We start from the raw sequence: 17,373 nt of genomic DNA on the forward strand, positions 1-17,373 counted from the left end.
TTTCACATACAACATTCCTACCATTCATGCTAGGATCATTTTGCAAATTTTTAGAGGAAATAACTTCACACAATGCATTCAATTTCTCTTGTATTCTACTAAAGTGAGAAGTCAGTTCATCTATTCTTTCTTCCCTATCAAAACGGTTGGAAGTTGCATTAGCTAATTTTTCTAAAAGCTAACTCCCAAATGGCTTAGAATCATTAGCTACCATTTCAATTTGCCAACTCCCAAGATGGTTTGATTCATATTGAATACATCAGGTTGGTAATCGTAAAAATATGAGGAATTATTATAAGTACATTGATTATCCCAACCACACACAGGAGAATTGTTCCAATAGCACTATATTGATCAAAACAAGGATTGTAAATGCTCTAATTCATCATAATAATCCACATTTGTGTGCTGCATACATGTATTAGTAGCATGATAACCTCCACACAAGTCACAAATCACATGATAAGAATTAAAATCATTAACATTCCTCCCTTGCTCAATTTCATGCATAATTGTGTCCATCATAACATCAAATTTTGCCTTTAAGCACTTCAAACCATTTTCAAAAGACATACCTTCAGTAATTTCTTGGTTACCTCTGTTGAAGGAGTTTTGCACTTGGTAACCATCCATTGCCAATCTTTCATTTCTCAAGCTTTGTCCTCCCAATTCACCTACCCTCCTCATTATCTAAAATTACTTTTAAACAATCTCAAAAGTAAGATCAGTTAAGAAGGATAGATTCCAAGACACAAACTAAAACAGAAAAAAAATAATAATAATAATAAAAATTGACTCAAAAAAATGACATAAAACACACAAGATACAACAAAAACAACAAAAATAAGAAAAATTGTCTAAATTAATAAAGTTGCTCTTCACACCGATATTGCCAAATCTTCCCCGGCAACGGCGCCAAAAACTTGACGGGTATTTTACATACGTGCAAGCTAAAAAATACCGAATTACACCCGTTCACTGCAAGTATACAGATCAACTAGTAGTTTAGGGTATATATCGGGTCGATCCCACAAGGAAGAGTGAACAATTACCGGTATTACTAAAGCTTCTCTATTATTTAGACTATCAATGAATTATAACAAATTTATCCTACTGAAATTATACAAAATGACAAATGAAAGCTCCTTAGGTTATGGTATCCCCAACTACTCATGCAAGTGCTATATTTGGATCATTAATTACTACATCTAGGCTAGTTATGGTGTAATTTCCTTATGCATTTGAATCCTACTTTCGTAGTGAATCAATTATACTTATAACTAATCCATACCTATTCTCATGGTTATGAAATTAGCTACAAGTTCATTTCTTCAGTGAAATTACATGAAATGAATCACTAAAAACCACATAGGTGCACCTCTACTTTCGTGAGTGTACTCCCTATATTTAGCACTTCTTGAACTAATGTTAAATCTCAATTTTCATTGCAGAAATAACACCTTAGATAATCAGAATTAATGGTACCAGATTAATCATGATTTAAAGAGCCAAAGTGCTAAATAACTTGCTCAAATCATAGCAGTTAAATAGCCAAATGATAAACACTAACAATCATAGAAAGTTCAACCAAACCCAAGGCATAAACTTTAGAAACACATAATAGACATAAATTCCAGAACTTGCATATTAACTATATTTAAGAATCTAATACAAAAGATAAAGAGTTGGAGAAGAGATAACCCATGTCACTTGAGCTTCAACTTCTCTTTCTTCATCTCCATTTTCATCCTAATCTAGCCATTATACAAGAATGGATGAACTACACTTACTACACTATCCTACACTAAGGAAATGGAAGAACTACATTTCTGCACTCTTCAAGCTTCCCCCGTATGTTCCTCAATGTCCTGCATATAAGCTGATGAAAAGTCCTTCCCTTACCAGTCAAAAATTTCTGCTATGATTCTCCAAATCTGAATTTGTTAAGGGAGTCAAAAATAATGGCTTTTGACTTGGAACCTTGGCTATATCTCTTCCTTATGTCTTCTGAAGCATGTGCAGCCTACGTTTTCTCTTCAACTCTAGCTGGAAAGTAGTGTGAAGATGAGAAAAATGGCTGAGCAAATTACAGAAATTCGGCTGCCATACACGTTTTTACTTTTGACCTCACTTTAACTGCATTTTTCTCCATGATGAAGGCCGAACTGGCTTTTGTGGAAAACACAAAAGTTGTAGCCCTTTGAATTAGCGTTCCAATGCTTCAAGAATCATCTAATTTGGAGATCAGTGGACAGAGATATGGTCAAAATACCATAGACTGGTCAATTCTAGGCTTCAGCTTTCGACCATCCAGATAAGTTTCTGTGTTTCGACCTTTTGACCAAGAAAACGGCTGAATTGGACTTTGATGTCTTCATACCAAATGTAGATATATCTCTTAGCTTCAAAATGGTACCAAGATCACCTTGATCCGATCATTGTAGCTCCTGATATAGTCAAAATACGAAAATGTGTCTGAGTTGTCAAAGCTGACTTCTCTTGATTTTTGTCCTAAAATTGCATTTCTTCTTTTACACTTCATATTTTATTTTCACCACTTTAATCCATCTTCAATCCTCCAAATATCTTCTCAATATACTTCATTGATGATTGAATCATTAAACCTACAAAATATGAAGTACCATAAAAATCCATAAAATGCAATGTTTAGCCATTTTAACATAAAATGTAGTTTTTTACCAAAACCTTAGTTATTTTAGTTATAAAACTAAATAATCAAACCAAAATTAACTAATAAAACACACTAAAAAATACGTAAAATAAACCCTTGTCAACGCACCACACTACGCCCCATCACACCTATATTTGGTCTTGAATTGAATGGCATTCCAAAATTGATTATCAACATTTGTAAAGATGTAGATATACCATAACTAGATACCAACGCCAAGGCAATCGAGAATCTAAAACTCTTGGAGACCTAAAAAATCCTCATTGGTAGATCAATGCGCTGATCAGGAAAAATAATTACGTCCGTAACATTTCTAAATTTCAGGTCAGGAGAAAAACTACGTGCAAATTTTCCTTTTCGATACATGTGATGAAGGCTACATGCATTTAGAAATTTCCAAGAACTCCAATAAAGTGAAAACATGTATGGTCGTAATGGGCTATTGAAAGCTGAAAGTATCATAATCTGGATAATAATTTAGGGGCAAATTCCTCATATTTCCCTTGTAGTTTAGCATTTTTTAAGATATACCCCTTATGGTTCAAAAAAGTCCACTTGTACCCTATGTGCTTTGAATTTAAGTAGGAAAACATGGAAGCAGACTTCACTAGCGGAGATTTCACTGTAAGCATTTCAATAGTGCAATTAGTTACTTGATGCTAATGACGTGAAGACTTAATAATATTTTTCCTCTACAAATACCTCCAAATTAACATTTGCAATCTTTAAAAAGTTTCAAATCATCACTTTTAGGGTATTTGAACCTTCTATACAATAAAAAATGGTTGATATATTTTTATTATAAAGTGCAAATGTTCATCTGAGGGTATTTTCGAAAGAAAACATTATTTTAGTTTATTATCACTAGAAACAAGTAATCAATTACACTATTGGATTGTGTAAAGTTAAATTTTCACTAGTAGAGTCTATTTCTGTCATTTTTTCACTTAAATTAAAAGCACAATGGATGTTAATGAATATTTTTTAATCACAAGGTGTGTGTCTTAAAAAGAGTTTAATCATAGAGGTGTGGAATTAGCCCAAAATCTAATTTTCCTAAAGAAATATTTTGGCTAAAAATAAGATGAGACAGAAATAATGCAAGAAACTGATAAAAGAAATCAAGCGATCGATGTTTACCAAGACGATGTTTCTTCTCATTTGTGAAAAAAATATTTCTGAACTTATCAACTTTTGATCTTTGGAAAAAAAAACACAAAAGATTATCCATGATTTATCGACTCCAAAAGAAATAAGACATGTAGCATACTTTGAAGAATTATTTCTAGGTTTTTGTTGTTTATGAAATTGAATTAGATTTCAATGGCACATTGATGAGTTATCTTAAAATACAAGTATATAAATGGAATATGCGGCAATCACAATAGTAGAAGAAATATTTAGGCAATCACACAGTGTTTTGTGTCCTACATCCAAATTTCCTACAAACACTTTCCATATGTGCATAAGGAAACTCAATAATTTAGAAAAGCTTTGAAATTGAAATTTTTTTAATTTAAAAAATTACAGTACTTAAATTTGGAAAAAATTATTATGATGGCGTGGCATTTCCTACTTTGACATCTACATAAGAGGTGATACAAAGCTTTTGCATAAACTGCAACTCACAAAAAAAATAAGAAAAAGGAAACGAAGGAGGGAAATTTCATCTTGAAGGAGGGCAATGGTTTGGGATGAAACTGAAATTAAAAATATGTCTTATAGTTGCCGGCATTTTTTTTTTTTGGGTTTGTGTGTTGGGTGTGGGGTGGGGGAGGGGCGGACATATAGTTGCCTGAATTGTTAATGCTATCCATGAATCGTAGTTTTAATTGCACTTGGTGAGGGCTGACAATAGTTCCTAGCTCCTTCTGCAACTTGTTGAGAATGCCATTATGGGAAGAGTTTAGAATTTGGTACTTTTCCAGTTGCTTCCATAGGCTGCTAGCACAGAAGATGATCTAGTCTTTGCATTTGGAATCTGCCAAGAAGGGTGGCCTTTGTTATGAAGACTGCACCCCGTAGAGAATCTTTTTCTAATCCCATTTCCAGATTCTGAAGAAGCTTGAACCTGGTCACAATTACGTAGCAGATGAAAATATGAGAATAATATCTACAAGAGATGTCTAAAATAGTAGATACCGATCCAGCATCATCTACTCTCCCTCCACTCGTGTTCCTTATTATTTTCAAACTGCAATTGTCTACACCAACCAGAAACTAATTAAAACTGCTAAGACTAATAGCAATAAAGTTGTTAAAAGCTCGGAAGGATTCAAAACTAGGTATAGCTTGACACTGATTAATTGGATTACTAGTTTTGTTTTTGTTATGACTAAGTCCACTTCTGCTAAGCATACGTACGGAAGAATGTCAGATTTTTTGCAATATGTCCAAAAGTACAAATAAGGTTGTATTGGCAATGTCAAGTTGAAAACGAGAGATCAAAGGGAATAAGTAGGAAGTCCTGAATGCAAAGAAAAGATTGAAGAAAGGATCACTCCTGTTCTATTCTTTCTTACTCTTTTCATTTGGCCCCATATCACGACTAGGCTTAGGCACAAGATGTGTTAGGTCTGACTCTAAAAAAATTGACGAAAGGATTTTTGGTAATTCCAAAAGACACTACAAGAAATTTGGCCTTTTGTGACAACATTCTCTGCGACAAGAGAGAAAGTTGTCACAATTGAAAACTTTAGTGACGACTTTTAATATCGTCATACTTGATCGTGGGTTCACCCGTCAACAGTGACAACACGAGATAAGTCGTCACAATATGGATGGCGCGCAACTATCCAATGTGGCGGGAGATTGCCGTTGTGACGACTAGAAAATATGTTGTCACTGAAACTCGTCCTACAGTGACAACTTAAAATATCGTCACAATATGGTTGCCAGTTCTAAATTAGTGACAACAACTAGTCGTCACTGTCCAAATAATTTATTGCCATCTCACTTTCGCTAATTCTACTATGTCACCCTAATATTTTCAATATGGCCCATATGTTGTAAATAAGTTTTATTAATTCTACCATGCCACCCTAACTTTTACAATTTGACCCCGTATACCACCTTAATTTTTTTTAATATGGCCCATGTGTTGTAAATAAATTTTATTAATTTTGCTATGACACCCTAACTTTTACATTTTAACCCCATATACCATCTTAATTTTTTGAATATGGCCCATGTGTTGTAAATAAATTTTATTGATTCAACTATGACACCCTAACTTTTACATTTTGACCCCATATACCACCTTAATTTTTTCAATATGACCCATGTGTTGTAAACAAATTTTATTAATTCTACTATGACACCCTAACTTTTATATTTTAACCCCATATACCACCTTAATTTTTTCTATATGGCCCATATGCTGCAAGTAAATTTAATTAATTATATTATGACACTCGAACTTTTATAGTTTAGCCCCGTATTTGGTAAACTAATCTCATTAACTTTACCATGACACCTTATCTTTTGCAAATTAGTCTCGTATGTGATAAAGAAAATTTTTATTAATTTTATTATGCCACCCTATGCTTTTACACTTTAAGTTGTGTTTATCATTAGCAAAATGAGGTATATATTGTAAAAAACAATGTTTTCCTATTTTTCAATTATTCCAAACATAGCTAATACCTTGTTATAAAGTTAAAAAATATAATGAATTCTTTATTTAGTTCTCTTGACAACATATGGGAAATTACTGATTAACATAGTGTGAAAATAATGGAACAGAATAACAAAATTTAATATGAAATTAAGTAAAAATCTTGACAATTCCATGACTGGAGTTTGTTATGTATTACAATTTACAATAATCAAATTATTTATGGTTTATGAATCAGTACATGTATCAAATAGATTTAGTGTTTCGTGCATGTATTAGTAAACCATTTTGGTTATTTGATCAACTAGTTTATTATTAACTAGTAAACCAATTGGGAGACTGGAGTTTATTATTAATTACAATAGTCACATTGTTTATGGTTTATGAATCGGTACTTGTACCAAAAACATTTAGTGTATCATGCATGTATTAGCAAATTATTTTGGTTATTTGATCAACTAAACAGTATTGTTAGGTCTTGTCAAACCATAATTCGTACATAATTCATAAAATTATTAAAATAATACCAAAAATATTTGCATCAAAAGAATTTTTTTTGAATCATAAACGTATTTTTAATAAGCTTTTTAGTTTTTGTACATTAATTTTTTGTAGAGATAAAAAGAACCTGTGTTAGTAAACAACATTATCAAAAAACACTAAATTTTCATATTCTAAAGTTTTAATGCAACAAATAAAGTTTTAATACAACTTATGAGCTAAAAACTCAAAATAATAAACAACTTTAATTACACAAAGATAGAGAAAAGAAAAAGAGATATACTAGAGAAGGCATTGTTTTTGTAAAGAAAGGTCCAAATAGTTAGTACAAAAGTCACTTGAAAGCGTTATTTTTTGGCTGAAGCTAAAATGGAAGTGGGAAGCTCAAAATTGGAGTAGAGGCGGGGGAAGCTGAAATTTGGTGTATAGGCGGGGGAAGCTAAAAATTGAACAAAATTGAACGAGTAGAGATGGGTAAACAAAAGAAGCAGAAACGACGTCATTTTAGCAAGAGTTAAACAAAAACACTCATAACACTTAGAAAAATTTCGGACATCATTTTAGCAAGACATTCATCGCGACATCTCCAAGAACTCTCGCCAACCCTACGCTGTCTCTAGGTCCGCCGGCCACCAGACCTCCGCCGAGTCTTGGGGTGCTGGTCTCGCTGTTTCCCGTATCTCTCGTGTTCCTGGCGGTGGCACTCACCGTGCTGGCCAGGGTGTCTATGGCAACATGTGCTGCGGCGGCCGCATGTTTGCTCCGACCAAGATCTGGCACCATTGGCACCGCAGGTCCCAGTTAACAAGAAATGGTATGCCGTGGTTTCTGCCATCGCCGCCTCTGCAGTGCCTTCCCTTGTCATGGCCCGCAGCCACCGGATCGAGTCTGTCCTGCAAATCCCCTGTGTGATCTCCGATTCTGCTGAGGCCATGGAGAAAACCTCCAATGCTATCAGTCTTCTCAAGAAAATTGGGGCTTGCCTTGATGCTAAGAAGGCTAAGGACAGCCAGGGTTGTCTGATTTTGCGGAGGAGCCGAAGAGGGCTGCTTCTGCGGTGGCGGAGCTGGTGGAGTTTGGGAGGAAAAGGGTATCTCGGGAGTATTGGAGGGAGACTGAAATTAGGCTAATGGCAACTGCTGGTTTGAGGATGTTGGAGAAAGGAGTTCAAGATAGGATTTTGGAGGCTTGCCGAACCGTGTTGAGGGGCTCGGGTTTCAGGTTTTACGATGATTGGGCTTCCGTTATTTCCGGTATGATGCCATTTGGCTTGTGGATTTCTTTTAATTTTGGTTCTCTGATCTGCATTTTGAAGCATGTTTTGTATAATCAATGGTAAGAGTGTTGGAAATTCTAGTGCTTTGCTCTAGTTAGTATGCTAGTGACGTATCTGGACATTGAGAATGTGAACTTTTGCAACCCTGTCTGAGTGGATATAACTTCTTTGTTAGGTGTTTGTTATTGCTTATCTTTTTGGTTTATTCAACTTCAAGTGACAATGTGCTTGCTAAGGAGTCAAAATTTGAACTTTAAGTAAGTAAGGCCAGATTATAGGTAGATTCAGATTTTTGAATTCTGGGTAAAATGTACTTGGATGTTGGTCTCATGCTAACTGCTGCATTTCCTATCTAATAGCTTGGCAATGCTATATGGGCTTTTATTAGTCATATTAATTCTTATAAACTAGTTTTGTTAGCATTTAATTCTTGTTATATTTTGAAAGTCTAAAGTTGGATGATCCATTGTTTAGGTTCTGATGAAGGTGTATATGCCTGGGTCGTTGCTAATTATGCCCTTGGCACTGTAGGAGGTGATCCTAAGCAAACAACTGGTATTATTGAACTTGGAGGTGCTGCAGCTCAGGTTGTGAATTTATTTTCAATTGTTAGGTTCTTCTATAGTTAAGACATGCTCATATTCACTGACTTATGTGGAACTCATGTCTGAATTTTTTCTAGTTAGTTGAGTATTTCTTCTACTCATAGGTGAAGCTTTTAGGGTAATGAATGGTGACTTCTTATACATTTGTAATGCCAACTGAAACTGCAAACTAAGTATTGTTATTTTGGTTCTAAATATGATGGGGCTCAAATCTTTCCTTGTCGAAACTGCTATAGTTATTATGATTTTCTTCTATATTTGTTCAAGGAGTTGACATGTAAAATTTTTTTAAAAAAGGTGTTGACATGTATGATGAATCTTGTTAACAGATGCTGAGGAAGTTAAGTAAACAGCTGAATAGTGAGGATTGGATATGGAACAACCTAAATACCTTGCTGGGCAATAGGATCTATATCAGGATCAATGATGGAGGAACAAGTGTATTGCTTTATGCTGTATATTTTTCCTGTTTTTTAGTCTTTTTTCGCTGAGTGACTATTTTCTGGCTTCTTTCTTCTCAGAATGAGACCTTGTGTTTGGATAACTTTCAGTTTTGTGGTTCTTTTTCTTTTTCACCATTTTCTTACTTTTATTTTTTGCATCAACTGTGGCAGGAAAACAAGTTTCTTGTGATGGTGATACGTGATTTGTTAAACCTTTGTGAGATTACAAAAGGCAAAGACAACAAAGTAGTTATTGCAAGTAATATAATGTGAGATGTTAAACTGCATTTTCATTCTAATAGAGTAGGTAGCAGTAACTAGGCATTCCAATGTGATAACTTTATCTCAGTTAACTATTTGCAAATGAAATTTATTCAGGCAAATGACCGTGAACTCCAGTTTTCGATAGTTGATGGTGATTTCAAGAAGTTTGAAGGAAAATGGTCTGTCAAATCTGGTAAAAGGTAAATTCTGGTGTAACATATTTTGCATCTCCTTCCTGGTGATGTGTGTTTCTGAGGATGATTAAAGATTCAAGTATCATTTGGTTGTTAACATTTTTGGCAATCCATGCTGGTTATCCATCTCAACTGTTGCATGAAAATGTAGCCTCTTTAGTTGTGGAGTCTTTATTCAACTAAAATGATATTGTTTACCTTTACATAGCATTGGTAAACATCTTTAGTATGCTTATAGAAGGAATCAGCTGCAACCTAAACGGCTATGTAATGAGTACTAATATTCTCTTTCATTTAGCAATTGTGTTTAGACATCATTTAACATGTGCAGTTAATTGTTCATGTCTGATCTGCTGCAAGATAAGTTAATGGCTAAGTCAGAGGAGTTGGTCTAAAATTTAGTTCTTGTATCTCTTGCCATTGATATTTCTTGAGACAAATTGGAGCACTATATTGAGAAAATTGAGTTGTGACTACATCTAATAACCTTGCCTCAAGGGATTCTCTCCAAGTTTGGAAAATTCTTTATGCCGCCTCAGTTACATCTGATGTTGCATCTCCCACATAGAGATGAAACAATTGAATGTACAAACAATGGTTATGGACTGTAATCCTATTTAGATGTATTCCTCTGGTTTCTATGGACAAGTTTTGGTTAGTTTCCGAACTGGTATCTTTTGCAGTAGCCTTCCTTTTATTTGGCTTTGTAAGCACCGTAAGCATAGTTTTAGAAGACTATCCTATTAGATCAATATTTGTCTGATTTTTTTTTTATCGATACACTAAGGAAAAAGTATTTTTTTTAATCTTTAGTGATTTTAGTGAAGCTTAATTGAAATTTTCACTTTACTTTTTCATTTATCCTTATTTGTGCACGCTTAACTTGTCGATGACTTAGATGGTAATAGCTTACTAATATATGATACTACACAAAAAGTGCTGCTAAAGTGTATCTAAAAAGGAGAGAGGATTTTTAGAATTTGTCAAACTTTGACTTATGAATATCTGAAAAATGAAAAGTTACACAACGAAGCCTTTAATTCTACCAAATCTTGTGCTCTGATTGTTATCTTCCCAAAAAGTGTATAGCTGTTTAATCAACTACCAAAAAAGAAAAAGAAAAGTGATGGACCTTGTCTCCGTTTCTAAGAAACAAAAAACAGATAAATCCAAAGATTGAAGTTTGGAGCTTCAATCCAAGTTTATAACAAAGTCCAAATTCCACCTTCATATATCAACAGATAAACCAGATGCAAAGTAGATGAAGATCAAAGGCAATAGTTAAGTAGAACAATTTCTAAGATACAAAGTCTCAAACTGTATGCGGACCGGTTATCATGAAGCACCTAACTTAGTAGGAAAGAAGAGTCAGCCAAAGCTGCCAAAGGATCACTTGTACTGTTTCTTCTAACTCAGCAATATGGCCCTTGTCTCAAGTATCTTGTAAACTTTGTGCTAGTGGTTATGCTTGTTCAGTTCATTTCTTCCTGCTTAACAGGCATGCACTGCTACCTACTTTCTGCTCATTAAATAGTTTTGTCTCAAGAGGTCTTCATTCATTTTGTAATTGCTGTCTATTTTCTAGATTGCGGATGTATGGTCCTGTGGTGTGACATTGTACATGATGTTGGTGGGAGCTTATCATATTGACTTAATTGGATTTTTGTTCAGTATGACTATTCATTCAAATTCAATAGTGTATGCTTGTAATGGCATTTTTTTGACTGAAATCGATTCTAATGCATATGATACTTTTCTTTCAATGCAGTACAATGCTATTAAATGCTCTTGAGGAGATGAAAAAGGTTGGCTTTTGGATATGCTCATGAAGATGACTTCAGTTTGACACAAATTGCTGCTTTAGTCTATGTTTTTGTTTGGAAAGAGTACTTTGTTTTTTTGGATGCGTAATGGCTATTACTAGTTGAACTGATGTGAATTTAGTACTCTATTGTTTGGATGGATAATGGCTGTTAGTACTTGAACTAATGTGGGCTTTGGAACCCATTTTGGTTAATGTGTGTTTTGATGAATTTAGAGATGTTTATAACCATATATATATATATTTGAGGGTTCATTGTACATTAATTACTATCGTTTTTTGCATTAGTCGAGCCACAATTTTCTGCTATGGTTGTTGAAAATGCAATAGAATTGCAGCTCTTGTACACAAAGTTGTAAGTTCACTAAGTGACGACTATTCTTGTCACAGAATACTAGGAGTGAGAGTGACAAGTTCAAGTCGTCACTGTGCACGTTCAAATTTGTGACGACTTCTGCTATTTTTTATGACAAAAAAATTTTGGAAACAGTGACAAGAAACTTCGTCACAGAATACTATTTTTTAGTGACGACTTAGTCTTCGTCATTAAATAATAATATTTAGTGACGACTTTGTAGAGGTTGTCACACGTACCCATTTGTGACATAGAATTAATGACAACAATGTGACAATGGAAAAAGTCGTCACTATATTCATATAATGACGACTTTCTAATTTTTAGTGATGACTTCCTATTGTCACAAAAGGTCAAATTTCTTGTAGTGAGACAAATAACAAAGCAAAAATAAATAAATAGGAATACAAGAATTTACGTAGTTCAGTCAAATTGACTCACGTCCACGGACGGAAGAAGATCAATATTTTATTATGAGAAGAGAGTACAAAAATGTCTTAAAAAATATTCTAGGTCTAAAACACTTAATACTTAAAACACAAGAGAGTCCAAGATATTTAACTAATAAAAGATTTAATGATCCAAAAACTCAAAAACCCACTAAAACTCTCTTGGTTTAGCGCTTAATCCCATCACATGCCTATATTTATAGGCAACTAAGAGACAGGTTTTTCTTATACAAAAGAATGTGGGACCAAGCCACTATAACAATTTCCACCTTAGCATGTCCCCATATCGACAATAGCAAATCTGCTCACCTTTCCACATAAGCCCCAATGGGTCTAAATCACTAACAATGAATACCAACCAAGTTCAAGCATTGCTTGAAATTTCATGGGTCATCTTGTCACGCATTTAATAAGAATATATAGCATAATATTATTTCTATTTGGGTAGAAAACAGTTCAAACAAAACCAAGAACCTGAGTTAGCCAACAGACTTCCTGGTCAATACACGCCACTCTACTCCCATCAAACCTACTTTTGAATAAAGGTCACTCCAAAATTGCTTGTCAACATTCGTAAAGATCTCAAACTCTTGGGGAATCCATGGAGAAGGTAAAGCGGTGGAAGTGATTTAGAAGGTATACCCAAAATCCAAATTTTCCTACAAGCACTTGCCATATGTGCACAAAAGAAAACTCAATGATTTAGAAAAGTTTCTAAATCCAATTTTGATGTCTATTCAGCTTTCGCATAAATATAAACCCCCCCCCACACACAAAAAAAAAAAGAGGACGAATTTTTGACAATTTTCTGGACGGGGGCAGTGGTTTAGGATGAAACTGAAAAACAATAGTTGCCTGAATTGTTAATGCTATCTATGTATCATTGTTTTTGTTGCACATTTTGGGTGTACTTCTTGGATAGTTGTTTTGGCATTTGGTGCTTTTCCAGTTGTTTCCACAAGCTGCTTGCAGAGAAGATCATCTAGTCTATACATGTGGAATCTGCTAAGGAGAATGGTGGCCTTTGTGATCAAGACAGCATCACATAGAGAATGTTTTTCTAACCCAATTTCCAGATTCTGAAGAAGCTTGAACCTGGTCAGAATTATATAGCAGTTGAAAAAAGGAGAATATTATCTACTATAGAGCAGCATACCGATCCAGTATAATCTACTCTCCTTCACTCGTATGTCATATCCCTTTCTATCTTCGAATTGCAACATCAAACTAAATTAAGGTTACGTCTACGGTGGAAAGTTCACTTTCTGCCCACAGTAGGCAGAAGCAATGCAAGGAGGCCAACTGTGCTCTGTGGGGACGCACAAAGAAATAATGTACCGGACACTGGAGAAAGGGTTGTGCTTGGATGAAATAATGCAATACATTTTAAAATGATAATAAAAGCCCTCTTAAAAATTTATTCATCATCTAATGCCCAATTTCCACCGTAGATGTAACCGTATTTTTCCAAGTTGTCATGTTTTGCAACATTATCGGGTTCTGCTTGTTTAAGCAAGTCTTGTCTGTCTGTGTACTAGCGTCCGTGAAATAGCTACCGAAACCGTGTGGAAGTCTTGTCTGTCTTTAAATTCTCATTAGTCTCCCAAATTTTGGATATATGAAAAATTTTGGCTGTAGGCTCTTTTTTTTGTTTTTTTTTTTTGGGATTTGTTAAAGAAGGACATTCCAATATATTTTTTTTAACAGAAAACTCGCTGACCCGAACCTGACCCGCTAAATCGAAATGGGTCAGGATATTTGACCCGAACCCAAAAAATTTCAGGTTGGAGGGTTGACCCGAAATTACTCGAAATTTAATTTTAATTTATTAATTTACCACTGTAATTTTTAATAAAGCCAATTTTGCACAAAACTAATTACATAATCAAGTAATAAAAATTTAAATAAATAATCCCAAACCAAATCTAAAATAAATAAAACACCGTAAAAGTGTATTATCACAAACCAAATATAAAATAAATTAAAACAGTATAAAAGTAAAAAATAATATAATACATTATTTGTCCAAATATAATAATTTTAACTTCACACAAGTTAAATAAATTCATTTAAGATTAAGTGATTAATGCCTTTGGAAAAAAAAGAATAACTTAGTTTAGTTAGATAAAATAATTTTTATATTATTAAATTATTTTTAATTCGTAAACGGGTTATCGGGTCACCCACGGATTGACCCGTATTCGACTTCTTTTCGGGTTCATCGGGTTCGACCCGGTTCTGATCCAAACCTGCGAAACCTCAACCCAAACCTATTAATTTCGTATTAGACTCGTATCGTATTTTCAAATCATGTCGGAAATTGTCACCCCTAAGTGGACTCAAGGAAGTCAATGGGAAATTTGGAGGGGGCTGAACGAACCAACACCGAACCAGATGGATGCCTTTATACTCACTAGTGAAATTATAATTAGCATTATGCTTCTATAATTAGCAATATTAAATTGGACACCAAAAATTCTCTAATTATAATTGACATTGTACTCCTATAATTATGATTGTACATGATATATGACAATCACAGTACATTTCATAGCTTTGAAATCGGAATTGATATTGCAGATGAGTAATCACAAATATAATTGAAAATTTTGTTTTAAAAACAAAACTAAATTTGTTGGTGCCTAATTATAAACATAATTGACATAGAGGACTTGAATATATATTTGAGGGAGAACATAAATTGTTCTTTTCCATATGAGCAAAAATTGTAATTGACATAGTGAACTTGAAATCGAAAGAGAGATTGGATATGTTCAATACATGTGTTAAGATAAGATGTTGTCACTCAATCAGAAGTTGAGATAAAAATCGATGATAATTAACGAATATTCAATAGGATGTTCATTCAATACCATTTTCTAAACTTTCAATTTTATCCTTAGGGAAAAACTTTTAATTTTTGCTCTAATTGTTTAATCACATTTTGCCAATATAACTACCCTAAGTATTGTAATTACCAAATTATTATAACCTTATGAACCAAAATTCTTCAATAAATTATTGTGAAAAATAAAATTTTTATAAAATTAATTCCTTTTAATTATTTATGTATATAATTACTCATCTACGTGAACTAACAATTAAATTTAATTCTTAAGATTGGAGTACACATAAATACATTTATGGGCTTTTAACTTACCAAAATTACCCTTCAAATTTTGTCCTTTGCCAGTTTGGCTTGGGAGCTGCTCCCTTATGTATACAATTACTCATCTACGCGAACTAACAATTAAATCTAATCCTTGAGATTAGAGTACACATAAATACATTTATGGGCTTTTAACTTACCAAAATTGCCCTTCAAATTTTGTCCTTCGCCAATTTGGCCTGGGAGCTGCTCCCCAGCTGATGTCAATTATTGGATAATCCAACAAACCCAATTAACCCATTTAGAATTATTTTCTCCCAAGTCTCTTCTTTTTCCCCACCTCTTTTTTTTCAAAATTTTCATTTTGTCATGATCTTAACTAATTTTGTTTCATTATTATTATTATTATTGTTGGTTTTATTTTATTATTTTATTTTCTCTTAGTTTGTTAACTTGCTCATTTTTTAGCATTACCCATTTATGATAAGTTTTAGCCTCTTTTTTATATTCTTAGTATTCAATTATTAAATAATATGTAATTTTGTGACATAGAGTATAAATGAAAAAAAATTAGAAATTAGGCTTATTGAGCATTATAAGTAAATATTTAAAACTAATGATGGGTACAAAGAGTGGTATAAATTGATAATTTAGTTTGCAAAAATGAATTTAAATGAGTTTATAAAAAGTTAAAATAAATGGGTTATAAATGGGTAATTAGGTTATCCATTTCATTTTTTGATTTATCCATTTATACTCATTTAATTAAATGGGTATAAATGAGTTGACTCACTTATACCCATTACCCATTTTACCCAATCCAAACCCACCCAAGTCATCCATTTTGACACCTCTAGATGGAACCAGGAAATTTCGAGTGAATTAATGACTTTCTTGCATCAAAACCTGAGTTTTGTTATTAGTTATTACTGACAAGGTGTTTAACATACCAGTCCAGTTTTCAGAGTTACTATCCCGAGTTCAACATGCCATGTTGGTACCAGCTGGGTTATGGTTATGAAATTGGTTTCTTGTTAATTATTATTACAAAAAATATTTATAATTGGAAAAGATTCAATTCTTGCATACTGAATAATAAATATTTATAGGAAAAATCGTTTAAAATGTCTTTCACATTTCATTAAATGAAATAGTATTTTTCTTAAAGAAAAAAGAAAAAGTTGGTTAAATTATATTAAAAAAGAATTAAAAAGGATAAATGCAATAAAGGAAAAATGCTTTTGAACCAATAAATAGAATTAAAAAATTAAATGACAAAAATTGGATAAATTACTTTAAACAAAATAGAAAAAAAGACCACTTTAAAATGTCTTTCGAATTCCCAAAGAGGTAAAGACGTCATTTTAAAATAATTGGGGATGTTGCATTGGGTCAAAAAAATCTCACGGATGCTCGAACTGAAGACACGAAAGCAGCATCTTTATTCCTTGAGATTGGAGTACACATAAATACATTTATGGGCTTTTAACTTACCAAGGGTAAATGCAATAAAGAAAAATTGCTTTTGAACTAATGAACAGAATTTAAAAAAATGAATGGCAAAAATTGGATAAATTACTTTAAAAAAATGGGAAAAAAAAGAAGAAGGGACAGCAAATGTGAAGATTGTGTAAATGTAGATACATTTTAGTATAATAGAATACTTAGTGAATGTAGGTGCATTGTTATCTATACTATATATAAAGTTTGAGGAAGGAATTTGGAGTTAACATTTTATGAACTTTTTTTATCCTTATAAAAACTAATTTTACTTTAACTATCTATAACTACTCATTGATGCTTTTACTTCTAACTACTTAAGTATATGTTTTTAACATAACTACCCGTAAATATTATAACTACTAATATAAATTATTTTATGAAAATTATTTAAAACATTAAAGTTTGTTTCAATAATAAAAATTTTATTTAAAATATATTATCATAAATATTATCTATTTTTTGATTGCACGCACATTATGAAAAACGAAGCTGAATATGATTAATAGTCCTAGGATTAATAGTCCTATGATTAATAGTCCTTAAA

General features: G+C 33.0%; 1 protein-coding gene across 1 annotated transcript; it reads left to right on the forward strand.

Moving 5' to 3' along the window:
- Positions 1-7,850: 7,850 nt before the first annotated feature.
- LOC113755076 (nucleoside-triphosphatase ntp-1-like) lies at positions 7,851-11,608 on the forward strand. Its single transcript, XM_027299148.1, has 6 exons — positions 7,851-8,062; positions 8,560-8,672; positions 9,020-9,145; positions 9,305-9,402; positions 9,512-9,597; positions 11,360-11,608. The coding sequence occupies exons 1-5, from the start codon at positions 7,939-7,941 to the stop codon at positions 9,540-9,542; spliced, it is 492 nt and encodes a 163-aa protein (XP_027154949.1). The 5' UTR covers positions 7,851-7,938; the 3' UTR covers positions 9,543-9,597; positions 11,360-11,608.
- Positions 11,609-17,373: the final 5,765 nt, after the last annotated feature.

The sequence above is a fragment of the Coffea eugenioides genome, unplaced genomic scaffold (genome assembly GCF_003713205.1).
Source record: "Coffea eugenioides isolate CCC68of unplaced genomic scaffold, Ceug_1.0 ScVebR1_117;HRSCAF=507, whole genome shotgun sequence".
NCBI lineage: Eukaryota > Viridiplantae > Streptophyta > Magnoliopsida > Gentianales > Rubiaceae > Coffea > Coffea eugenioides.